The sequence below is a fragment of the Curcuma longa genome, chromosome 3 (assembly GCF_044706935.1).
Source record: "Curcuma longa cultivar G26 ecotype Majalengka, Jawa Barat chromosome 3, ITB_CL_G26_1.1, whole genome shotgun sequence".
In the NCBI taxonomy this organism is placed as follows: domain Eukaryota; kingdom Viridiplantae; phylum Streptophyta; class Magnoliopsida; order Zingiberales; family Zingiberaceae; genus Curcuma; species Curcuma longa.
This window is the reverse complement of record NC_133863.1, coordinates 10,475,606-10,501,316: the sequence shown is the minus strand read 5'-3', so window position 1 is coordinate 10,501,316 and position 25,711 is coordinate 10,475,606. Positions and strand designations below refer to the sequence as shown.

Sequence of the window (25,711 nt, the reverse complement as noted above, 5' to 3'; positions counted from 1 at the left end):
AGCAAGTGTATAGACAATATGGCTTAAATTTTGTGTGTAGTTGATATTATCAAGCGTATAGCCACCCACCGATTAGGGATGGCAACAGATTCGGGGATTGGCGAGGAAGTCTTCTCGTCCGTCCCTGAAACCCAAACCCATATACTATCCCGTCCCATCCCATCCCGTCGGGTATCATAATTTAAATACCATCCCCATTCCCGTCGGATTTCGAGTATCCAGCGGATTTCAGAGATCCACAGATTTCGGAGGTGGTTTTCCCCGCGGGAATTTTCATGGGTATCCTCATACCCATACAGATCCCCATCCCCATCCCCGTCATGACAAATTTAAAAAGTATTTTTTAAAATTTATTACTTTTTTATTAATTAAAAAAAAGAAAATATTATTTTATTTTAGAAATAATGAAACTATAGTATTCAAACAAGTAATTATTAATATGACTTATTTTTTCATTTGATATAAGGATATAATCAAATTAATGAATCTCAATGAATGAAATTATCAAAGTCGGGTTCGGGGATGGGGACGGGGAAATTTTTGAAATATCATCCCCGACCCATCCCCGCTTTCCGAGATTCGGGGATTCCCCATCCCCCATCCCCGCTTTCTCGGATTCGGGGATTCCCCGGTCAAAATGAGATCGGGGAACGGATTCCCCATCGGGTCCGGGTCTAATTGCCATCCCTACCACCGATATATTCGGAGGAGTTTGCTTGCCTAAAAGGCATGTAGCTTATTATAAGAGATCATTGAAAGACTCTTAAAAGGCTTCAAAGCCAAATAGTCAGCTAGAAGACTTTAAATCAAGGAGAAACTATTAATATTAGCCCTTAGTGCCAATTCGGATTGAATAAGATTCGAATTGGATTCGAGTCAACTAAGATTGAGTGAGACTTGAGTAGGACTCAATTCAAATTCGAATCTATTAAAAAGGGGTTGCATGATTACTTAAGAGGGGATTAATTAGGTGTAATTACATGGAATAAAACCACCATCATTAATGGGATTAATGATGGGATTAATTAGGCTTTAACGCCATCATTAATGCGATTAATGATGGGATTAATAAGGCTTGTCTTTCCTTCTTTGAGTGAGACTACCAAGAGGTTTTTGGGAGTGATCATCTTCCCTTGCTCTTCTACCATCTTGACCGAACCAACCCTTGTAGCTAGCACCACAGTTTGGTTCTTCTCCATTTTCGATGTTCGTATAGATACCGTGGAGGCGCGAACACACTGATCGCGCTGAAATCCGCTGATCTTTGAAGGCAAAAGTTGCTATCGGAATTGCGAAGGACTCACATTGAAGGTAACATCGATTCCAGTAGATAAATCATTAAAAACAAGTATGATTTTTCGCGTGGATCTTCTGGAAGAGATCCTTTTTCTGCTGCGTTTATGCGGTTAAAAATCATTTTTGTCGCATAAAGATCCCTACAGGAACTTGAGGTCAAGATGGTCTCACACGATCTAGAATTTAGATTGTATGATTGGATACACCATTGCCTACACAGCGAGTCGAGCTACCTAAGACAATTGTTTGTTAAAGCCTCGTGACTATCTAAATGAGTTAATCGGACCCGAACCGTTTAACCACACTTCTCCCTCCTAGACGAAAGCTAAGTCAAGCTCGCATTTAAGAGAGAAAACAAATGAATCAAATCCAAAGGCCGACAAAGACAAGTTGGAGCCCAACTAAAAAAAAACCCACCCCTTACATTCCATTCCTCCACAAGACAACCTACCTCGTCGACAGTCCCAACGCTGTCATTTAACTCTTCTCTCATCCTCAACCATCTCCCTTCCTTAATCTCCTTCCCAACGCAGTCACTTAACTCCTCTCTCATTCTCATCTCTATCCCCTCCCCTCTCTTCGATCACTCCCTCCCTTCATTAATCATGGCTAGCTACCTTCTCTCTCTCTGTATATATATATATATATATATACAGTACCTGCACTGGAGCTACAGGTTAAAGGAAGAAGACGACTAAGACAGCATGTGCAGAGGAAGCCCTACTCTCCTCCTTCTCCTTCCTCTTTGTGCCCTAGTACTTTACTGCATTAATCCGGACGTTCTCATGCAGAACTACGACTTGAGGTTCGTCCTCTTCGCCTTCCTGTGGTGCGGCTTGGTGGCCCTTTTCGGGTACCTCTCTACGAGGCCTCGTGCCGTTTTACTGCTCGACTATGCCTGTTTCCTCCCCGACGCCGACCGCAAGTGCGGCCTCGAGGTGTGCGAGTACTTCGTCCGGAGAACTGGCCGGTACAGCGCCGCCAGTGAGGACTTCATGAGCAGCATCTACTGCAAGTCCGGCCTCGGCGGAGAGACCTACGCGCCGGCCTTCATCTTCCGGGGAGAGATGGAGGCTGGTTTGGAGGCGGCTCGGGAGGAGGCCGAGGAGGGCATGACCCGCGCCGTCGACCAGCTGCTCGCCAAGACCGGCGTGCCGGTCTCGGCCATCGATCTGCTCGTGGTCGCGTGCGGGATGTTCGCGCCCAGCCCTTCGCTCGCGTCGGTGCTGCTCCGTCGATACGGGCTTCCGGAGTCGACCGCGGCCTACAACCTCAGCGGCATGGGGTGCAGCTCCGGCGTCGCGGCCGTCGACCTCGCTGCCAGGGTACTCCGCGGCTGCCGCCGACGGGTCCGCTACGCGCTCGTGGTGGTCACCGAGAGCATCGGCCCCAACTGGTACTTCGGCGACGACCGCTCGATGCTGGTCACCAACTGCATCTTCCGGGTGGGCGGCGCGGCCGTGCTGCTGACCAACGACCCGGCCAGGCGCGGCGCCGCGCGGATGGAGCTCGTCCGCTCCCTCTGCACTCACCACGGCGCGGACGATGCATCCTACCGCGCCGCCTTCCAGGAAGAGGATGAGGCGGGGACCGTCGGCGTCGCGCTGAGGAAGGACCTCATCCGAGTCGCCGGCGCGGGGCTCCGGGCGCATATCCGCTCGCTAGCGCCCAACGTGCTGCCCTGGTCGCAGCTGCTTCTCTACACGTATCAGACGATGGCGATGGCTAATTGGAAGCGGGAGGAGGCGGATGAGGATAAACGGGCGGACTACGCGGCAGCGGTGCCGGACTTCCGGAGGGCGTTCGAGCACATGTGCGTGCACACGGGAGGGAAGGCGGTGATCGAGGCGGTGGGGCGGCTGATGCGGCTGGAGGAGGAGGTGACGGAGGCGGCGCGGATGAGTCTCCACCGGTTCGGCAACACGTCGAGCAGCCTGGTGCTGTACGAGCTGGCGTACTTGGACGCGAAAGGGCGGATAAAGAGCGGCGACAGGGTGTGGATGCTGGCGTTCGGGACGGGCTTCAAGGTGTGCAGCCTGGTGTGGAGGGCGCTCAGGGGCTCCGCCATGGACGCCGGCGACAACCCCTGGAAGGATTGCATCCACCGCTACCCGTTGAAGGCTTGGTGATCCCTAAACAGCCACTACTGCAATTTTAAACAGTAATGTGATTCTGATAAATTAAATAAACAAAAGAAGTCCAGCTTTGACGTTATAATTACTGAAAAATAAATAAATAAATAGATCCGCTATCGTAATGATTACCTAAATAAGCTTCACATATATGCAGGAAGATTCATAATATAAATATATTATATTAAAAAAAAATCGCATCCACCGTCCAACGATCTTACACAATCGATCCCATAACTATTTGTGAAGAGATAAATTAAGAAATTATAGTTTGTCACGATGGAGGAGAATATTACTCGACTTCGTTGAGATTCGAACTCTGGTCTTCTTTTGTAAATTTGTTTCGTTGTAACTAACTCAGTTATGTTCCGAGGGCTCGATTTTAACTTTCATACCACCGTTAGGTTGCATGAATTTTAAATTTTAAACTTTAAATTTTAAATCTTAACCGCATTTAATTCATGTAATTATGATGAAGTCTATGAATAAGATCTCAGCCTAAGCCACTTCTCTCAAGATCTGTTTATTCCGAATTACGGATTGAAATAAAAAGTAAAGCAAGAGGATGATAAACCGTCAATTTAGGTTGGATTCGTAGATTGATCCATTTCATCAAAAAATTTAAATAGATTAGATTGAAATTTTATCAACTTATTTTAAGATGAATTAAGGTGGACCCGCCCAGGCTCGTGATCCACGTGAGTCGACCGGTAGTGGGCTTGGTTGACCCATGGATTCAGAAAATGAATTTTTTTTTGAAATTTAAAATTAAAATAGAAAACTCAATAGATTTGACATGTTTAAATCGTAATCCAAATTTAAAAATTTTAACTTAAGTTGTTTAAATTGTAATCCAAATTTAAATTTTTTAATATTTTCTAAATTTTTTGTCAAGTCCGTGGGTTGATCCATCTAATTGCAACTCGTCTTAGGTTGGATTAGAGATTTTTCAATCTATCAAGTCGATTAGCCGACCCGCCTTATCCTGCATATGATGGATTTTTAACAAGTTAGTCCGCTTCATCATGGACTGATCCGTTTGACAATTCTAGAGGAGGAAAAAAGAATCCTTAAGGAAAGATGGAGGAAAACCAAGAGAAACACAAAGATAAAAAGAAAAAATAACCTACAGAGGAAGAAAAGTTGAATTTGGAATAATTTAAAAATTTAATTCGTAAATGAATTCTTAAATTTGTCTGACTATTATTTTATAATAAATAAATGGTAGAAAATAAATAAATAATTCATCATTTTTTATGAAATAAATATTAAAAATAATTCCGTATGAAAAACTTTCCTCAATTCTTAAATCCGTCTTCCTAGAAAAAGAAAGCATTAAAGTCTAATGTCACAGCCCCACTCAATTTCAAGCTCAAGAGAGTTTCTTGATCCACTTTCTAACTCACTCTTTTGGTTCATGGTAATTAGCTCATGATCTTGTAGGACCTTCCTTGATCATTCCAAATAACTATCTAATATCTTCTCATTATCTAGATATTATAGAAATATTTTAGGTGCGTAATGTACACCATTGGATTAAATTGATCTATTAAATTGATCTTAATTGTCTATTTGGGAAGAGGATGTTATAATAAATAACTCTCTCTCTTTTATTTGTAAATCATTCTTAAGAACATCTTCAATAATATTTAACTCTCTTTACTCTCAAACCCTCTCAATCTCTCTTACCTTCTCTTGTGTTGGCTTATAGCAAATTACACTTGCTTAGCAACTTTGTAAGGATAAGTTGTCTAAGTGTAGCATGAGTGAGTCGTGCTGAAATCAATTTCGAGGTGATTAGTGTTGATATCTCTAAGATAAAAGTCTATCATTAGATATTTCTAAGATAAAAGTCCATTATTAGATATCTCTGAGACTCCCCGAGGGCCTGAGGTTGTCCTGTTCACTAGACCAGTGAGCCATCTACCACCTCAGACCTCGACGAGTCTTTCATACGAAGGAACTACGACAACCAAGATGGTTGGATTCTCGATAACCTCAGAATCGAGGAATCTTAAAAATCCAAAGTAATCGCATTTCAATCATTACTCGAAAATTGCTCAATACCTAAATCAAATAAAATTTTGTTGATAATTTTATATGGATAATCAAGGTTATCAGATAACCTTAAACAAAACGCATCCTTAGCCAACATGAAGAAAACCTACTCATCATTCAAATACTTAGCGCTCTAAACCCTGAAGCCATACTCTTTCTTATATTCAGCCAAGAACTATTTCCATTAATGGTAAAAAGTGAGGGTGGTTGATTAAACACTGCAATCTAATGAAACATACACTTATTTATTGAGATTTCCTGTAACTGTAAAGAGATGCTGCTGAAGCTCAAAAGACGAACGAACACAGGCAGAATCTGAATCTACAAGCTGTTCTTCTCCACGTTCAGCATCATCCAGATCTCGTTCACTCGATCCGTGAACTCAAACGGCGAGTTGTACTGAGCCACAGTGTAGACCGAGGTCGGATTCTGCTTCTCCACGGCGCCGAACCAGGCGGAGCCCTCGAGACTGGCGTACAGCGCCGCCGCTTCCTCGCCCACGCCGTAGTCCGACACGAAGCCGCCGAACTGCCGCACCGCTGCATAACTGACGCCCCATTCCTGCACGCGGAGCCCGTCGGCCGGAGGCGGCTTCCCCTGGTTCTGCTTCGGCACGTAGAAGCTCACGACGAAGGAGGAGGCGCAGAAGGGGCCGTCGCTGGGAGTGACTTGGGTGATCACCGGAGCAGTCATCTCGATCTTCTCCCCGTAGTCGTTCTTCCCCTGGATGTAATCGAACAATCTGAAGATGGGAATGTCAGCCGGATGTGGAGGATTAAAGGGGGTGGAACTCGGAAGATGTGTGCGAGAGGAGTACTCACCGGAGAAATCCCTGTCGGGTGGCGTTGACGAGGGAGATGTCGTCGATGGAGGAAGTGGAGATCCAGAGCGGGGAGATGTACTGGCGAATCTCGAACCCGTTCCCTTGGTCGACCACGTCGTAGCTGGGGCACTCGATGCGGCTGCAAGTCGGAGGAGCAGTGCCGGGCGACGGCGGCGGCGGCGAGAAGGAGGACGAGGGCGAGGAACAGAGGTGGAAGCTTGAAGCGTGTAGCCATGGGAAGGGGAGCTTGCAGCTTCAAGTGGAGAATTCGAGCTTTTCTTAATGGTGAGTTTGTGGCTTGTTTCTTCTCCACGTTGCGGATTTCTTTTTGGTCCAAATTTGCGTGAAAAGGATGAAGATTGTGTGGAGAGAGAGGAAAGCAAGATTGAATCTTGAAGGGAGAATTTGATTAATAACAAAAATAAAAAAGAGAAAATTGTAGGAAAATTTGTGTAAGTGAGATAAAATCGGAAGAGTACATAAATTTATTTTTTTTGGTAATTCAAGTTTCCATCTTATCTATACAAGTTTATCATCACAAGATAAATCTAAAAAATGCTGGTGTTAAGACCACGACAACCACCTACATGATCGATTCATCGCCGTAGAACATCATGCTCAATTTATGGGTGCTCTGTTAAATAGTAGCCCGATCTATTAAGTAATCGTACTTGTATTAATTTTCATATTTTTTTATCAAATAGAAAATATACACACTTTCTTTTTCCGCAAAAGGTAGAATCCGCTTTCATTTTCTGTAGGTGGAATCCGCCAGCCCCACACGGTCGGTCCCACGACCAACGCAGGAACGACGCAGGAGGGTATTGCCTGGCTTCGTCAGGATTCGAACCGTTGCCTTCTTCTGCAAGTCTGCTGCGTCGTAACCAACTCAGCTATGTCTCGAAGGCAATATACACACTTTCGAACCATAATACTTCGAAGAATTCATCCATGACTCTGTTGGATATTGGGGTCTTAAATGATTAATACGATTTTGTAAAAAAAATTGTGGTACCATCAATCGATGAAAGTCAAAATTGACTTCAAAATTGAAATCTATGTTTCGTGTAGATAGATTTAGATTATTAATTTGCTCCAAATCGATTAAGAGTGAATGAAAAATTAATTGTTCAAATTCAGCATAGAATACTATTAATTAACTATTAATTGTTAATTAATATTATATAAGGAAATGCATAGGGAGTCCCACATTGAAAATTTTGATGGATTTCCTTTCCTCATTAATGTTGCTGCGTTAATGGAGTTAATACAAAAACCCATGTGCTCTCTTCTCATGGGCGAGTAGGTACTTGCACCTGTGAGCCTGCAACCCACTACGCGCGCAATGGACGTTTTGTTGGCGCACTTTGGCAGTGCCTATGTGGCATCCACGTGGGTTGAGAGAGATGACTGGATTGCTGCTGGGTGACTGGGTGATCACTGGATGACAACCGTTGACCAAAGAAGTGTGATGGATCACATGTGATGCGATCTGGAGTGTTGGATTGCGAAGAGTCGCGATTTGATCACTGGTGATGAGTGTTGAACACTAGTCTTGACAATTCGATATCAGTTTGTATCCTCTCCCGGAAGCCATTGACCCAATAGACATGGTCTAGTTGAGAGCTTGTAGCGACTACTTGAGTAAGATCAGTTGAAAATTTTAAATTTGGATTGCGATTTAGATGGATCAAGCGCACTAGTTTGTTGAATTTTTTATTTTGATTTTAAAATTAAAAAAATAAATTCTCAACCCGTGGGCCAGCTCAAGCTCACCACAGGCTAGCACGATCGACCCATTTAAACCGACTTTAAAATTAATTAATAAAATTTTAATTCAATCCATTTAAATTATTTGATGGGACGAACCAATCTGACAAAATCAATCCAAATTGATGGCTTTAGATATGCAAAACCATGCATTAACACGTCTTGTTACATGGTTTTTTGTTTATAAGGTATTTGAGTTGTACAAGCCAACTAATCCTTATGTACGATCCGATTCTACATCAAATAAATTCAAGAAATGCGTCATCTCCTAACCGGACACCTATGCACATTAGAAATTCAATCGCCGCAAGTGCTCATTATTGAGGATTTAATTCTCGTTGGAGGAGGAAGTGCTCAGTCGCTTGGCAATAAAACTATCAAATCAACCCATCATGGATCAACCTATCAAAAATCTATCATATGTCATCTCAGGAAGGAATGATCTATTAACTTGACGAGTTAAGAAATCTCCAATTCAATTTAATCTCAATTGGACCCAAATGGGTTAGACAGACCAATCTGTAGACCAATCAAAAAAATAAAAAATATTAAAAATTTTAAATTTAGATTATCGTTTAAATTGGTTAAGTTAAAATTTTTAAATTTGAATTACGATTTAGACAGATCAAACTTACTAATCTATTGAATTTTCTATTTTAATTTTAAAGAAAAAAAACTTTCTTAACTTGCGAGCCAATTTAAGTCGTCACGAGCTGATCCACGCGAGTTACGAGCCTAAGTTGGTCGGTCCATCTGAACCCACTTTAAAATCGATTGATAAAATTTCAATCCAATCTGTTTAAATTATTTGATAGAATAAATTAATCCAATAGATCCAATCCAAATTGACGATTATACTTATAGACTCGCCATGCCAGCGAAGCACATCCTATTATATGGGATCTTATAAAAAGTTATTAAATCATACCTAGTATAAAAATACGAAATTTAACATAAGATTAATTCGATAGTTACGTTCGGTATTACACAATTGAGAATCGATTTATGCTCTTGTTTTCTTCTAATAAAAAATTTTTAAATAATAAAATTAGAGTTAAGTTCTAAATTTGTATTAAATCGATAAGAACTTGAACAATTTATGCCTCCCTCTGTTCCTTCTATTTTCGTGCTTCTATGGGAGGGCGACGGTAGGCGGCGAGAGGTGGCGGATCTGAGAAGAGATTGAAGAAGGAGGCGAGGAAGAGGCGGAGGAGATCGCATCAGATGTCCAAAGGGAGCGTGGTGGTCATCGACAATGGGGCGGGGCTGTGCAAGGCGGGGTTTGGTGGAGATAGGGATCCCGTGGCCATCGTCCCCAACTGCGTCGGAAAGTCTCCCGCCTCCAAGAGATGGCTGGTGGCGGACGAGCTCCGCGCCGCCGACACCGACGTCACTTCCGTGTCCCTACGGCGGCCCTTCGATCGCGGCTACCTCGTCAATCCGGAGCTCCAGAGGGAGGTGTGGGACAGAGTGATCCGGACCATCCTTCGAGTTGACCCTAGCCATTCGTCGCTCCTACTGGTGGAGCCTCTCTTCAACCCTCCTTCTGTCCAGCGCGTCACCGATGAGATCGTGTTCGAGGATTTCGGCTTCCGCTCACTCTGCGTGGCCGATTCCCCTTCCCTTGTCCACCTCTTTGAGGCAAGTCGCGGCCACTCCCACTGTCATCAGACTCAATGCAGCCTCGTGGTCGACTGCGGCTTCTCCTTCACCCACGCCGCCCCCGTGCTCCAAAACTTCACGCTCAACTACGCGGTCAAGCGCCTCGACCTTGGTGGTAAGGTCCTCACCAACTACCTCAAGGAGTTAGTCTCGTACCGCTCCGTCAACCTCATGGATGAGACCCTCATCATTGACCACGCCAAAGAGAAGCTGTGCTTCGTCTCTCTCGATGTGTCACGGGATCTCCGCCTTGCAAGGTTACTAATCAATTGAGCTGCCTTTTGTCATTCGATCAAAACGCCTATTTTTCGTACATATCCTTGAGACTCGCTTTATGGTTGAGGGTCCAGTAGTGTTAAGCCATTATGTTACTGCAGAAAACAGAATGGTTAATCAATTTTGATGGAACATTTATCTTGCCATCTAAACTATGGGAAAATAGAGAAAGGTTATATCCTGACAACATTATTTGGGCAACCCCTTAATCCCACCTACTTGGGGTGGAGCTACATGAATCTTATGCCCTCAACTCATATCTATGATCTTAAAATGTTTTCAGAGTTTTGAATCGTACTTTTATTTCTAGGAGGTAGTTATTCCAGAGGATATTCAACTGGTTTTCTTCACATGATACCAATGAATCAGCATATGAACAACAAGCATTCCTGCAAAACAAGTTACTCTCATATGTGTCCTTGGTTAGGGTTATCTCTCTTTTATTTTTGTTTTCCACCACTCAGTTTGGACCTTATTTTTCGATATAGCTAAAGATTTGAATGGTGAATGAGACTAGTTCTGTAGGTTTTATATAGTTGATGCAGTTAAGTAGTGGATTTCATATATGGATTTGTTTCCTACAATGTGTAGATACTCTGATCTACTGAACTCCATGTATAATTTTACTTGAGCATTCTGTTCCTGCACCTAAAATTTTATGACTTCTGAAACATGCTAGTGCATCAAAAAGATGTTACGACATGTTAAAAAATTTGAATAATGTGGTACTAGAGTAAAAACAAGTGATTTGTCCCAATTATTTGGATCAACTAAGTAGATCTCATCACACCATTAAAATTAAAGGTTAAGTTATTTTGATCTGGTTTGATCGGTCAAGCAGCTCTTTTTTACATCACTTCATTACTAAACGCTTTGGCAACATTCAAATTTCTTCTATAACTCTAGACTTGTGCTACAAGAGAATATGTGCTCCTTTATTAAAGACAATTGCAATTTACAAATGTCTTCACTATTTCTAATTTAAGTTAAAAGCTAGTGATAGAATCAGTGACATGAATAGGGAGGTGAATAGACAGAAATCTAAAAATATAAAAATTGACTACTCTTGTAAAACAAGGTTTAAACAAAGTTAGTACAACATAAATAAAATAATGACAATGTAAATGAAGTATTTAACGTGGTTCGGACACCCTTGTCCTACTCCACAACCTAATGATAGGTGACTCACTCTTGAAAATCTCGTACAATTTTTTTTCCTTTTACAAGATAAAAGCAGATAAAAACATGAAAGAAAAAGAATCCTTACAAGAGCTTGAAGATTATGAAATTTTAAGCTCTTGGGGTTCAACAAGAGCACTTGGGGGTTGTTAGAAACATAAGAGAATAATTAATCTAAGGTGTAGTAGTGTTGTTCTTGAGGGCCCCTTGGCTCCTCTATTTATACCTTCAAATCAAACTTGGATAAGTTTCATACATATATTCTCTAAGTTTTATACAATCATTCTCGCTAAGTTAGTCGGCTTAAATGTGCTCCAATTGACTACTATGTTGATCACAAACTTTATTTGCCAACTACTAGTCTCCAATTGGATATTGGTTCAATCGATCTTCAAATCCATTGCAGTCAACTCAAACTTATCCATCCGATGGGTACTTTCACAAGTCAACTCAAAACCTCTTCAGTTGACTCAATTCAAATGAAAAGCAAACTATTTTCAGTAGTCGATACCTACTCAACTCAAGTCACTTTAGTTAACTGAGCTTTCAATTGATTCAAGTTGAAGTAGAACCTGTTTGTGATCAGAACACTTGCATTTAATTATCCAGTCGACTCAATTGTTCAGTCAACTGAAACATGCCTTCAAACGACTAGATCTGCTCGAGGATCTTGAGTGTACTCAACGTCGAGCTTTTTCGTTGACTACAACCTAGAATACTTGTGCCTTGATTGAGTACACTATCAGGCAGATCTCTATCCAGAAGCAAATCCATGATTATAGTCCCTTGTAATCTCTCAAAACTCACTTGTCTTCTTGTCTAAAGCCCTTGCCTCCAACTCTTCATCCCTTGCCTAAAGTATCCTTTAGGTCTTCGTTCACTTGCCTAGAAGCTTCACCTCTCGCATCCATCTGCTTATAATTCATCAATTTGCCAAGAAGCCTCACCTCCAGGTCTTCATCCATCTGCCTAAAGGCTTTGAGCCTTTATCCATCGATACCTGCCATTCTCCGATCAATCTTGACCTTTTAAGTTTCCTAAACCTCTTGAATTTCTGCATCACTTGCCAATCAACAGGACCTCTTTGGATTTGTACCAATACTTCTTGAACTTCTCTGTCTGCCAAGAGCTCTTGAACTTTTTCTCTACTAAAACCTTTTGCACTTTTCTATCTTCCAAGTATTTTGTCAACCTTGAATTACTTGGACTGTCTTGTATATATAATTCTTTTACATGTGTGACTGGTTTTTGGTGTTGTCCTTCCATGCAGTGTTCTTCTGAATTTTGTTTATATTGATTCTTCAGGAGAGGTGGAAAACAGAACCCATTCAAGTGCACGTATGTTCTCCCTGATGGTATTGAGCATACTAAAGGCTATGTCAAAGACTTTGATGAAGCACAGAGGTACCTTTCTCTGCCATATGAGACATTGCCCACAGTTTCAAGACAAAAGGAAGAGCTGGCACTCTCACCCTCTAATGTGGAAAAACCAGAACAGAGGATGAAAGTTGATTTATTGCAAAATGTAATTTATCATAATTCCTACATCTAGAACTTATCCAGATTTTCTATATTAATAGTTTTTCTCCTGTGCAGGAATTTACCCTGACAAACGAACGCTTCCTTGTGCCTGAGATGCTATTTCATCCTGCTGATTTAGGTGGGTAGAGCTTGTGCTACAAATAACACCTTAATTTATTTGACATAAGAAGTATTCAGAAGAAGGAACACATGAAAATTACTTGGGCCTTTTTCCAATTTAGAAATGCCTGTCTACAGGATACTTGGGAATAACATGAGAAATAGAATAGTGGATAATAATGCAGATGTCTGGTTGCATTTTTGCAAGATAGCAATCTTTTTTGCTTCAATATCTCTGAAGAGGGATATGAACTCTTTTAATTTATATTTTAGCTTTCGCCTTGGTATGTGGTTCTTATATCTGACTTTGCTTCATCTATCTTTATCAGTATTCTTTTCCTCAAAAGCTTTCCAGATTTGCAAGTGTCAGTACTACAGTCTTTACAAATACAAAGAGAGAGAACAAATACAGTCTGCACCATAACATTCTGCTTGTCAACCAAAACAGGACAAATTAGTGTTTAAGTTAAAAAATATAAATTACCACATTAATAGCTTAGTTTATATAAGTGTTTCACAATTAGAGAACTAATCCTCTATAGGAAGCTAAAAAACCTTATAAAAGTTGGCTAGCTGGAGGAATAGTTAAGGTTTTTATTCATTTGTTTTATGCAAATTATATACCAGCAAAATTGCTTGGGTTTATTTTACTCCTTCCCTTCCTTAAGCTGTGTTTCCTTGGGTGGAAAAACACAAGGAAGGAAATGTGCTTTGGGAAAGATTTTCCTCAGTGTCCTTTCCCTCTGTTTCCTTGGCCAGAAACAGGAGGGAAGGATGAGGTTGGAGAAATCTTTCCAGCTCTTGTACTGCTAGAATGAAAGGAATTGTCAGATTGTGCAAAATATTTCTGGCTCAATTATTTTTTGTATGCTAGGCATTCTCTCTGTGGCTTGCCTACTTCTTTGCAGGTGACCTTGGTCATTTTTCACTCGTTGGTCAGTTTCCCATCTTCATTGGTTCTCTTTTCTTTTTCATGAACTGAATACTGGGAGCATTACCTTCTCAATAAAGGTCAACTGCATGGGTCTGTATAACTATATCAAACAAGAAAGTGAAAATTATCCTTTAAAAAAAGATATAATTATAACTGAAGTCCAAGTGAATTGAGAAAATCACTGTTTTATATGATATCAAATTCTTATTTTATCCGTAAAAAAAATCACCAATGAAGGAACATGTTTGATGATTAAGTAATCTAGAGCTTCAGTTGAGATCTTCATGTGTCAGGCATATGTGAGAACTACCTTAACGGTGGCTATAATATAGTCATACTCTGTTACACTGGTCATATGCTACTTTCACAAAGGAATGCCAGATGATTTATTGTAAGACTAACTCTTGTGAACTTGTTCAAGCATTGCCTTATAAGAGTTAGTTTTCTCCATGCAAAAATTTCAAACTAGTTTGACTTTTTTTTTTCCTAAATTGTTCTAGGGAAGCATATGAGCCTTCTAAATTTATTTAAATGATGACTCAGCTCCATTTCAGTTGTTTTGTTGCAACTAGGTCTAAGTTTGTGGTTGCAGGTAGTTAATATTATGCCTCATGTTGCTTCCCTCTAATAAGCACCACATGTTAAATTACCTCAGACCTGCATGGAGGAGCTCTGGGGCTCTATTTAACACTTCCATTGAATTTGAATAGTTAATTGTTACATTGTTCTACAATATCCTTCATATTGAATAGCTAAGTTCATTATCTGGAAATTTGTACAGAAATTACAAGATTCCAGATGAAGTTTGTAAAAATAAATTATGCAGAAATTTACTCTTTTTCTCTTCTCAATCGTGTAAGGTATGAACCAAGCAGGATTAGCTGAATGCATTGTCCGAGCAGTTAATTCTTGTCATCCTCTTCTTCATCCTGTACTCTATGAAAGGTAGTCTTAATATTCTTGCACACAAGGTGAAGGTTATTTCTTAGTTTATCTAAGATAGCTAGAAATCTTACAGGGTGTATGTTGTTTTTGCCTTTTTGTGACAGCATTCTACTGACTGGTGGAAGCACACTATTTCCTCGTTTTGCTGAGAGATTGTAAGAATTTCTCTTACGTATTTGCCGAACTGATGCAAAAAATAAGATCATCTTAAAATTAATAGTAGAAATAAAATTTCACAGTTAATTTTATTTTATTTCTATTTGCTCTATAATTCATTTTTATTTTGTTTTGCTTCAGTCCAGATGAATCAGTGTTGTAAAGTTTATAAAAGAGGCCACATCTTACTATTTTGGTCAATCAACCTTGAAGACAATTTCACTGCAACTTGTTAGGAAACAAGTTTTTGGTGGGAAAAATGATACAAATGGAAACAAACCACTTTAAACAAGTTAGTCTAACCAAATGAATAGGATTAGACCAGAATTACAATGAAATTTTCTACTTAGTCTAAGTAAATATATATATACATATTTTGTTTTTTTCTTCTTTTATTCTCAATTCATAATCTATTATATTTGTCAGTGCAACTAGTGGGGCACTCGGGGTCAGCAAATAATACAAAATTTTCTTTTCTACTTTCATATTTCTCCTCTTGCCAGATCACTTGGCTGAAGCATATAATCCTGCAAGATTGTCGATTGAGATACAGATTTACCATTTTTGAATCACAAAGCAATTTGCATTTAAGATGAGGTCATTCAAACCATTCATTATGTTTTAACATGGGTTTAGGATGACAAAAGAACAATCAGTTTATGGAATATTTAGAACATCTCAACCATGGGAAACAATATGACAAATCATGCAACAAATAAGTAAGACTATGTTAGCAAACATCTAATGAAATTTTCCATGTTTATTTGCCAGTGATTGTTTCAACTCTCAGTAGTTACCACCTGGAATTGGCCATAAAAATGCATGAACTCTCACATGACTTGTTTGAGTGCTGCATCATTTTTCTATTATTGCGTCTTTTTCTTCTATCAATTTTGACTAGTACTATCTTGGCATAGATGGTAGTTATTAGCAAATGAGCCCTTGAATCATGTCTCACATTGCTGACTTGTAAATCAAATTTGACACATAATTACTGACTACTTTTTCCTTCTTTCAGACAAATGGAGCTTAGACCTCTTGTTCCTGATGATTATCAAGTGAAGATTACTTCACAAGAAGAGTATGCCCTTACCATGTTGAGTTCCATGTGAAACTGTGTGCTATGCTAACTTTATGATTTGTCATCCTATTCCAGTCCTATTCTAGGCATATGGAGAGGTGGTTCACTGTTAGCATCGAGCCCTGATTTTGAGTCAATGTGCGTGAGCAAGTCTGATTATGAAGAGCTTGGTTCAACTCGTTGTCGACGCCGCTTTTTCCACTGAGTATTATAATTTTAGGTTATATTATGGTTTCAATGCATTCACTATTTGTTTGATGAAATAGTGTGCTGAAGGATATTTTTCCACTTTGCAGTCGTTTATTAGCTACTCTTTTTGGTGAGATTCTTAATCTCTCTTTGAGAAGTTGGGCTGACAAATGTTTCATCATCATTTATCAAGGTGGTAGCATTGGCATCTCATTTTAAGGACTATTCCCAAAGGATGGCCAGTGTTGAGTTGCTTGTTGCTGGTAAATTCGATTGTTTTCAACTCAACCATCAACTGTTGAATTAAAATTTTGTATTCAGTCAAGTGACTATATGTTGTTAAGTATGCAGGAATTTGTTAAAACCATTAGGGAAGGGTTGACACTTTATGTTCACGTGTTATATTTGTGTTGTCTTTTCCACATGTAAATAGCTAGTGATATTAGTGTAAAATTAGATAAATTCTAAAAAGTCAATACATGCGAGAAAAAGTTGAATGTTTTAAGAATTATTTTCATGCCATCATGTGGTTTATTTTCCTCATATCGTCGTTCTAATTCTTATCTTTACTCTTTTCTTGTTGTGACCTTAGCCATTTTTTTATTGTCAAGTATCTATAATCTGTGGTTTACCTCCAATCAATCTGTCAATGGTGTTCATATGTTTTTGTGGGCGTGTAGGAATCTTTCATTAAGATGTTTATATTGAAGACTAATACTGTTTCTTGTTCTTCCTAAAAGTTAGCAAAGATTGTGAAGGATCTTTATTCGCTTAAGGTTAGTGACTAAAGCATATCACTCTTGTCATCAAAGGAATTCTTGGTGACCCATTTGAAAATCTTTGTTTTTCTAAGTTCAATGGCTTGGGAGGATCATAAGTTGCAAAACTTTGGGAAGGTAAGTGTATCTATAAGTCATCAGTTTTTGCTAGTTTTGGATCATGAAATCTTACTTCGAAATCTCTTCTTGGTTCATGTCGTTGAAATGCCATTATGCTTGTGAATATTTAGGCTTATTTTTCCTACTAACGAAGGTTAGAGGAATATCAAAATTGCTGAAAAATTCTTTGGCAGTTTCCTTGCATGGAAGGAAATGAAGATCCTAATCCAGATGGTTGTTTCCTATACAGGAAAGGCAGATCAAAATTGCAGGATGACCAAAATGCCTCCCCCTAGTTGAATGGAACAAGATGCATCCTGTCCATCAGGCTCAAACCATCACCATTCATCTTCCGTCAAAGAGAACAAATCGGTAATCCTAGTTCAGTGCACACCTACTCTACACTTTCAATTTCCATCTATGTGAAAATCTTTACCAGTGAGAAAAGTACAAACCCCTCTTTGATGCAGCACAAATTTGCTCAAATCATCTTTGGTCGATGTTCAAACCCTAATTTACATCGGTAAAACTAGACCTTTCTTTGGTGCAAAATGATGCTAATTGCCCAAAATTTTGTGTGTTGTATATTTTTGGATGACAAATTTGTACACCCTTACCCATTTGGATGACCAACAAAAACATGTAGGAATAGGGTTGTGCCTCGAGTTGTTCATGTCCATCGACTACAAGTAATTTGTACCTTTTGCTGTAGAAGCACGAACAATAGATTTATGTTTCTTTGGTCTGCAATCAAAGGACTAGACATGAAGGATTGGAGGCATTTGCGGAAGTGAGGTTTGTTGCTTGGCAAAGAATTAGTATACTCTTGTTTTACATGTATTCATATAATGGGTTTCAGGATAGATTATCGATCAAGAGCATGAGACAGAGGCATGTGGAATTTTTTCAGGTGGGTTGAACCATCTATAGGTGTTTTAGAATCTTTCTATAAATATGCTCTTTTTGAGGATGACAAACTTAGGACTTGTGAGGAAATGATACTAGATATTGATTTTGAGAAATATCTTGGAGCCATGAAGTTTGACGATGAATTCTATGTATGTCAACAAGTGTTGACTTTGGTTGACTCACTCGATGGAGTTAAATTCATCAGGTGTTATTTTTTTTTGATAATCCAAGTATCTAGCTAGGGCTATAAATGAATCTTTCGTGAATAAATTTGGTATTCAGCTTGGTAAGAGTTTGTTTATTTTGTTCATACACACAAAATTAATTAAATGAATAAACTTGACCAACTTGTTAAATTAAATGAATAAGGTTGAATATATATGTGTTCTGTTTGTTAATGCTCATGAATAATATTTGTGAACAATGTTTGTGAATCATGTTCACCAATAAAATTCTTATCAATGTGTTAAATAAATATATATTTTTTAAATGAACAAATAAGTTTGGATTATCAAACTCAATAACCAACAAAATAAATTTAAAATGTAAAAGTTTCAAACAATCAAATAAGCTTGAATTGAAATAATTTGATTCAATATTTAAATCAAACAAACTTTAAGTCAAGTTTGAAATCAAGCTCAAGTTTATAAAAAGAAATCAAGTCAAGCTTGAATAATCATTTGAACGACTTAATTCATTTTAGGCTTGATTTTGCTTATCTCGATTACTATATCAAACAAGTTTGAATACCACAAAGCATGCTTGGCTTAACTTGTTTACAGTCCTAAATAATTCGATCCAACTCTTATATTCGATTACTTTTGGAGGTGACCAGTTTGGATTCATAAAAAAATTTCATTAGTTATCAGGGTAAATTGAAAAGCACTCGCGGAGGCCCATCTAGATGGCTAGCATTCTTAGGTTTGCTTCTTATTGGAGGAAAAATCTCTTGCAGTGTATCACAGCTGAGATTTAAACCTCAAATGCTTGATTATCTATCGTAGGATGTTGGGCCCTAACTGGTGCATCGTAGCTCCGATGGGCAATCCATCAAGTGCAAATGGTCTTTACAAGGAAGAGCAATATGGATGATAATTTACAAGCACACAAAGCTATGCAAAAGGATACCATCTAGTTAAGGAGTTGATTATGATAAGACCCTCTTACTAATAATCATTATTAAGTCCAATCAAATTTTATAGTAATAGTTGAATATTATGATTATGAGATATGATGAATGCATGAGACCTTGTAGAGAATGTGTATATGACACGAGCTAATGGAACGTTGCCCTAGGCATCCTTCAATGTTGGTCTGATAGTGATTGAAGGGAGTAAATCACAATAATTGAGATTTTATTTTCCAAAGGATTATTCCTTTGAAAATTTAATCTCTACTCTTATGCGGTAATCTATAGTATCAACTCGGCTATGTCTGTTGGGACAACTACGTATTATTGGTTCATGCACAAATAATATTCTCATAGTCGTATCACACACGAATTAACATGATAAGATGCCTTATGATGCCATAGTTTTTCTTCTTCTTTCTATTACTACCTTTTGCAAGCTTTAGTTTTGCTTTTACATCTACTAGCCATAGCAATGCATTCACCCACACGTTGCACCTACATGCAAACTCATAGTATTAAACTTTTAAACACTATAATTAAAGTATTTTAAACATTAAAAATACTAAAGAAATAGACAAAAATTTCCTTTGAACAAAGAAATTAGAAATAGCCCACTAAAAGTATTGGATGATGAAGCAAAGAGTTCCCCACAAAACCCTATCTAGTTATTGGAGCCACTAGTCTCCCATTATCTATCATGTCATCTTTATTCCTTAGCATCTAAGTCATCCAAAACACCAATACTACCACCATCCCTCCAACGCCATCTAAATTCACCAAAAGCTACTTTCCTTTTTATTCTCTTCTTTAATAAAACAATATTCTCCTTTTGAACATTTTATACATTATTCATTAGCTTAATATCATCAACTTAAGAGCTTAATTTTAATTATCTCATATATATATATATACTAGGTCAAGCACACATGATTGTTTTATTTGATAATTCAAAATGATTGGTATTAAAAAATATAGATATGTCCTTAAAACTTTAAGTTTTTTCTTCAAATTTTATTATTTTTAATGGATTTCTAAATTTAGAATTTTCAAATTCAATTTTTATCAATGTAATTTTTTTTTCATCTTTAAGGACTTTAAGCCATCAAGCTACCAACATTATATGCCAAGTCAAGTCATGCTCTGAGCTACTTTAATATCATTAAGTGCTTCTCAACTTGTGATCTCTCGGATGTTCTATTCCATCTTTTTAACAATCTCCAAAAACACTTTAGAGTATCGTTGCGGCGACATATGCCACATGAGTGCTATACATGTGTTTGACAACATGGTGCATCTTGAGAATGCCACTAGATGATATAATCTTCTATGCAACCTTCCTATCGTATGGTTCCATCTACAAGGAGGTACATGGAGAACTCCACTAGATACATTATAGTAGTAACCACTTAGAATGCAACTAATTCAATAAAACCAAGTCATCCTTATATTTATGATGAAGGCCACTTCTCGTGAGTATATTTGTGCCTACCAAATAAGGTAGTCTCTACAAAAATAAGGTCACCTTCAAGATTGTAAAAGTTGGATACTTAATTATATATATATAACTCAACTACAATGATTAATGAAAAGTAGACAAAAAGATATGTTTAAAAATTAATGCACCTCTCTTATCTACCTACTAGATTAATGATGTAAGACTTTACATTATTCATCTGCAATTTCCCAAAAAGTGCATTTAAAGTTGCGTAATTCTCCAAGGATGCACCGCAATTTCAGATTTCCAAAGGATAGATTTATTTTCTAAAATATCCTTCTTATTAAAAAAATTATATATATATATATAGAGGAATGATATGCCGCGCGACAAACGCAGCGCGACAGCTTCCGCGACAGCCGACCTCCCCTCGTTCATCGTCGCCGTTCGTCGCCGTCCGATTACCGTTGGCCGCAATTTCGGACTCGTTGGAATCGCAACTCGACGGCGCACACATTGACATCGGATTCCGGCCGGATTGTGGCCGGAATCCGGCTAGAAACGCGACAGAGGATCTGTTCGGCGCTTTCAGCGGAAATCAGCCGGATTCCGGCCGATTTCCGCCGGAATCGGCCAACAGCGCCTGTTGGGCGATTTCGACCGAAATCGGCCGGATTCCGGCCGAATCGCGGCCGGAATCGCCCAACAGAGGCTCTGTCACGTTTCTGGCCGGATTTCGGCCGGATTCCGGCCACAATCCGGCGGGAATCCGGGTCCGGCCGGAGCGCCGGCGAGTTGGCCTTCCAACGCATCCGGTCCAGCGGCCGTTGGTGGTCGGACGACGGTGAACAGTGGTGGAGAAGCAGCGAACGTCGGAGGAGTCGCGGACGGGTGCGCAGGATTTGTCGCGCGGCATATCAAATTCCTATATATATATATATATATATATATATAGAAATGATATACTGCGCGACGGTATCCTGCCCGACTCGTGCGCGACGCATCCCAGCCGTCCACTGCCGAATCGCGTGATTCACAGCCGTCCGTTTATCGCGATTGCACAGTGTTTCTCCTCGGACCTTCGCCGATTCCCGCCGTCCGACCACCGATTGCCGCCGGACCGGGCCCGTAGGAACCGCAACTCGCCGGCGGTCCGGCGGGTGCCAGATTCCGGCCCCGATTCGGTCGGAATCCGGCCGGATTCCGGCGAAAACCGCCCGCCAGTGTCTGGCGGCGATTTCGGCCGGAATCCGGCCGGAAATTGCCGCTGGATGAATCTGCTCTGTTTCGGCCGGAATTCCGGCCGGATTCCGGCCCAATCCGATCGGAATCCGATGCCGATGTGTGCGCCGTCGAGTTGCGGTTCCAACGGACCCGGGATGGCGGCCGGCGGTGACCGGACGGCGATGAACGGCGGCGATGAACGCGAAGAGGTTCGGCAGTCGCGTACGGGGGTCGGGTTTTTTCGTCGGGCAGGATATCAGACCTGTATATATATATATATATATTCTGTCGCTCGGCGCGACAACTTGGCCAGGCCTTCTGTGTGGTAGCGATCGCTTAGCCTGACCTCATGCTTGTCCTAGAGGTTGCTTGGCCTCACGTTCGCGCTCGACAGTGGCTGCTTGGTCATGCGTTCGTTCACCAACGACCACTCGACCCGACCTTGTGCTTGTCTAGGCAGTCACTTAGCTACACGTTTGCTCGGCTTGGTTGCTTGGCTGCACAACCACTTGCCCTGGCCTGACATTGCATTCGCTCGGCCTAGCCTGGCAGCTACGACCCTATCCGAGTAGCTAGGTCGCTAGGTGGTCACACACTACCAGGAAATCGCCTTGCTTTTGCAGTGGTCGCTTGACCCTGCCTTGCATGTGTTCAGGCGATTGCTCGATAGTGGCTGCTTAGTCATGCGTTCGTTCACCAACGACCACTCAGGTCGACTCTGCGCCTGTCCAGGCAGTCACCTAGCTACGCGTGTGCTCGACTTGGTCACTTGGTTGCGCCTCCACTTGCCCTGGCTTGGCATCGCATTCACTCGGCCTGGCCTGGCAGCTACGACCCCATCTGAGTAGCTAGGTTGCTAGGTGGCCGCACACTACCAGGAGATTGCCATGCTTTAGCAATGGTCGCTCACCCTTGCCCTGCACATGTTCAAGCGATTACTCGACCTAGTTGCTTGGTTGAGCGATCGCGATCCTATCCAAGCAGTTAGGTCGTTAGGTGTCCGCACGCTACCAAGAGGCCAAACGGTCGTGTGTGGCTGAAAGACTGCCTCACTAGGTCACTCGAACAAGCACGAGCGATTGTGGTCGCGCAAATAGCCGAGTCGAGTGACAGAAAAAAAAATATTTTAAAATTTTTAATAAGAAAATTATTTTAGAAAATAAGAAGTATGTCATTTGGAAAACTTGAAACGTGATGCGCCCCTTGAGAATTACATAATTTTGAATGCACCCTTTAGAAAATTATAGATTATAGATTATCATTCATAGAGCAAAAGGTCATTTGGTCACAAGATGCATAAATGGTGCCCCCTCACTCCAAATTTGTCTTGCCCTTGTGGGTCTGTCGTTAAGTAACCACTCACCTTCATCTCACATGGATCAGGACATGGACCTCCCACCAACCTCCCCTTCCAAGTAAACGCCACTTCCATTAACTGTCCATCCCCTCAATTAATCTTAAATGCTTCCCTCCCTAACTCACTCGCTCGCTCATTCTTTTTCTCAATGGACTACGGCCGACTCGGTCCGTCGCAGTCGACTCACTCTGTTTCTGGCGATCCCCAGCCGAGTCGCGACGAGTCTAAGCCTCAGCGGCGGCGGCGCCGATTCTTCTGGGCGGGTTTGCTGGTCGCCGCCTTCCTCCTCTTTGCCGGCGGCGTGTCGGTCACGGTCCTCGTCGCGCGCGGCGGGCACCGGTCGGGGTCGCGGCCGAGTCGGCCGCCGACGCAGGCGATGGCGCAGGCGTGCGGCCTGACTCGGTTCCCGGCGCTGTGCCTGAGCTCGCTGCTCGACTACCCGGGCTCCTTCGAGGCCGGCGTGCGCGACTTGGTGCACATCTCCATCAACATGACGCGCGGCCGCGTCGGCGACGCCATGTACGGCGCTTCCGCGATCGCCGGCACCGGAATGGGAAGGCTCGCCCGCACCGCCTTCCGCGACTGTATGGAGCTGCTGAGCGACTCGCTGGAACAGCTCTCCGACTCTATCCTCGTCGTGCAGCCCCCGTCGTCGTCGGCCTTGCAGTCCGCGGAAGCTCGGGTCAGAGGCGCCTCCGACGAGGACGTGCTCACGTGGCTGAGCGGCGCGGTGACGAACCAGGACACGTGCCAGGAAGGGCTGCAGCAGGTGGAGGATCCCTACGTGAGGAAGTTCATGGAGGACCAGTTGAAGGACCTCTCTGAGCTCCTCAGCAACAGTCTCGCCATGTTCTCCGGCGTCAGCCGGAACAAGGACTTCACCGGCATTCCCATCCAGAACAAAAAGAAGAGAAAGCTCCTCGCCGCCCAATTTGACGACGACGGCAGTAAAGAATTCCCTGATTGGATGGGGAAGAAGGACCGGCGGCTTCTTCAGATACCGGCGGCGACCATCCAGGCCGACATGGTGGTGTCCAAGGATGGGAACGGCACCTACAAGACGATCACTGAGGCCGTCAAGGCCGCGCCGGAGAACAGCGGCCGGCGAATAATCATCTATATCAGGGCGGGCCGGTACACTGAGAATATTAAGATTGCGAGGAAGAAGACAAACCTTATGCTCGTCGGCGACGGCAAAAGCCAGACCATCATCGCCGGATCCCGCAGCGTCGCCGACAAAGTCACTACCTTCCACACCGCCACGCTCGGTACGTTCAATCCTTGCCCTGTTCCGTCCATTAAATATTCAAGAGCTTCAATTCAATCATTGCGTTAATTAAATTGTGGCAGCGGCGACGGGGACGGGGTTCATCATGAGGGACATGACGGTGGAGAACACGGCGGGGCCGGAAAAGCACCAGGCGGTGGCGCTGCGGGTGGGGGCGGACCGCTCGGCGGTGTACCGGTGCGACATCAGGGGACACCAGGACACGCTGTACGCGCACTCGCAGCGGCAATTCTACCGGGAGTGCGGCGTCTACGGAACCGTGGACTTCATCTTCGGCAACGCGGCGGCGGTGCTGCAGCGCTGCACTCTGTCGGCGCTCAAGCCGCTGCCGCAGCAGAAGAACACCATCACGGCGCAGGGACGGAAGGACCCCAACCAGAATACCGGCATCTCCATCCACTTCTGCCGGCTGACGGCGGAGCCGGACCTGGAGGCGGCCAAGGCCGACTACCCCACCTACCTGGGCCGGCCGTGGAAGCAGTACGCCAGGGTGGTGTACATGCAGTCCTACATGGGCGACCACATCCACCCCGCCGGGTGGCTGGAGTGGGACGGCGCCTTCGCCCTCGGCACCCTCTACTACGGCGAGTACATGAACGCCGGCCCCGGCGCCGGCGTCGCCATGCGCGTCAACTGGCCTGGCTTCAGAGTCATCACTCTTCCATCCGAGGCGAGCAAGTTCACGGTAGACAAGTTCATCTACGGCTCTTCGTGGCTACCGATGACCGGCGTCGCTTTCTCCGCCGGCCTCGACGCCTTGTGATCTAACGGAATTCACTTCTTCCTCTTCCTCTTCTTCTTCTTCCTCTTCTTATACTCTCCCTTGCGACTCCCCTGTTTCTGTTTCCGCCTTGTGATCTACCGGAATTCACCTGCTGGTCAATCTTCCTCTTCTTCTTCCTCTTCCTCTTCCTCTTCCTCTTCCTCTTCCTTTCTTATCCTAGTAATTCTCCCTAGACTTCTGAAGAAAGGTAATAACTGAAACTTGCTAAACGGTGAAAGTTGACACAACAACTTTTCAAAGTTTTGGCACAAAGTGTACATTTTTTCAGAGCTGATCGTTCCATGGAATAAGTTGAATTTGCAAAGATCTTTCGATAGATTTCTGGCTTTTCTTCTTTGATTTACACTATCGTTCTTCTCTTTATTATGTATTCGTGTTGTGTTCTTTGTTCTTCATGCTAAAGTGGTTTCGGACCTACTTAAACTTGTAGAAATCTCAAAGTAAATAGCAATTAATTACATGTATTACGAGGAAAATATGTGCTTAGTTGTGACGTAGTGGAAGTTATTGAATTTGTTAATTTAATGTATCAAAAATAATCTTTTAAAATTCATTGATTCTA

The 25,711-nt window shown here is 42.0% G+C and overlaps 4 protein-coding genes across 6 annotated transcripts; 3 read left to right on the top strand and 1 right to left on the bottom strand.

Moving 5' to 3' along the window:
• The first annotated feature begins 2,000 nt into the window (after positions 1-2,000).
• On the top strand, positions 2,001-3,449 carry LOC141822699 (3-ketoacyl-CoA synthase 4-like). The gene has a single exon (XM_074710034.1). The coding sequence runs from the start codon at positions 2,001-2,003 to the stop codon at positions 3,423-3,425; it is 1,425 nt and encodes a 474-aa protein (XP_074566135.1). The 3' UTR covers positions 3,426-3,449.
• A 2,221-nt stretch (positions 3,450-5,670) lies between these two features.
• On the bottom strand, positions 5,671-6,642 carry LOC141824534 (uncharacterized). Its single transcript, XM_074711843.1, is given in 3 exon segments — positions 5,671-6,228; positions 6,308-6,472; positions 6,474-6,642. Coding segments are annotated over 3 exon segments (657 nt in total). The 5' UTR covers positions 6,545-6,642; the 3' UTR covers positions 5,671-5,807.
• A 2,550-nt stretch (positions 6,643-9,192) lies between these two features.
• LOC141824235 (actin-related protein 6) lies at positions 9,193-17,572 on the top strand. 3 transcript variants are annotated; one of them, XR_012601427.1, is made up of 10 exons: positions 9,193-9,998; positions 12,502-12,721; positions 12,793-12,856; positions 14,632-14,716; positions 14,821-14,871; positions 15,891-15,953; positions 16,029-16,158; positions 16,250-16,405; positions 16,883-17,038; positions 17,271-17,572. XR_012601427.1 is itself a non-coding variant. In XM_074711483.1 (8 exons), the coding sequence occupies exons 1-7, from the start codon at positions 9,304-9,306 to the stop codon at positions 16,156-16,158; spliced, it is 1,308 nt and encodes a 435-aa protein (XP_074567584.1). In that variant the 5' UTR covers positions 9,193-9,303; the 3' UTR covers positions 16,250-16,653. The 3 variants fall into 3 exon arrangements, 2 of the variants coding, with proteins under 2 accessions (XP_074567584.1, XP_074567585.1); XM_074711483.1 differs by lacking the exons at positions 16,883-17,038; positions 17,271-17,572 and having other exon boundaries at positions 16,250-16,653; XM_074711484.1 differs by lacking the exons at positions 16,883-17,038; positions 17,271-17,572 and having other exon boundaries at positions 16,029-16,173; positions 16,250-16,343.
• A 5,630-nt stretch (positions 17,573-23,202) lies between these two features.
• Positions 23,203-25,170, top strand: LOC141825212 (pectinesterase-like). The gene is made up of 2 exons (XM_074712598.1): positions 23,203-24,345; positions 24,428-25,170. Exons 1-2 carry the CDS (start codon positions 23,226-23,228, stop codon positions 25,126-25,128), a joined length of 1,821 nt encoding a protein of 606 aa, XP_074568699.1. The 5' UTR covers positions 23,203-23,225; the 3' UTR covers positions 25,129-25,170.
• The last annotated feature ends 541 nt before the right edge of the window (positions 25,171-25,711 follow it).

Coding starts and splice junctions, on each gene's coding strand:
- LOC141822699 (XM_074710034.1), top strand. CDS start 2,001: ATGTGCAGAGGAAGCCCTACTCTCCTCCTTCTCCTTCCTCTTTGTGCC.
- LOC141825212 (XM_074712598.1), top strand. CDS start 23,226: ATGGACTACGGCCGACTCGGTCCGTCGCAGTCGACTCACTCTGTTTCT. Junction 24,346..24,427: donor CTTCCACACCGCCACGCTCG/GTACGTTCAATC, acceptor AAATTGTGGCAG/CGGCGACGGGGACGGGGTTC.
- LOC141824235 (XM_074711483.1), top strand. CDS start 9,304: ATGTCCAAAGGGAGCGTGGTGGTCATCGACAATGGGGCGGGGCTGTGC. Junction 14,717..14,820: donor CATCCTGTACTCTATGAAAG/GTAGTCTTAATA, acceptor TTTTTGTGACAG/CATTCTACTGACTGGTGGAA. Junction 14,872..15,890: donor CCTCGTTTTGCTGAGAGATT/GTAAGAATTTCT, acceptor TCCTTCTTTCAG/ACAAATGGAGCTTAGACCTC.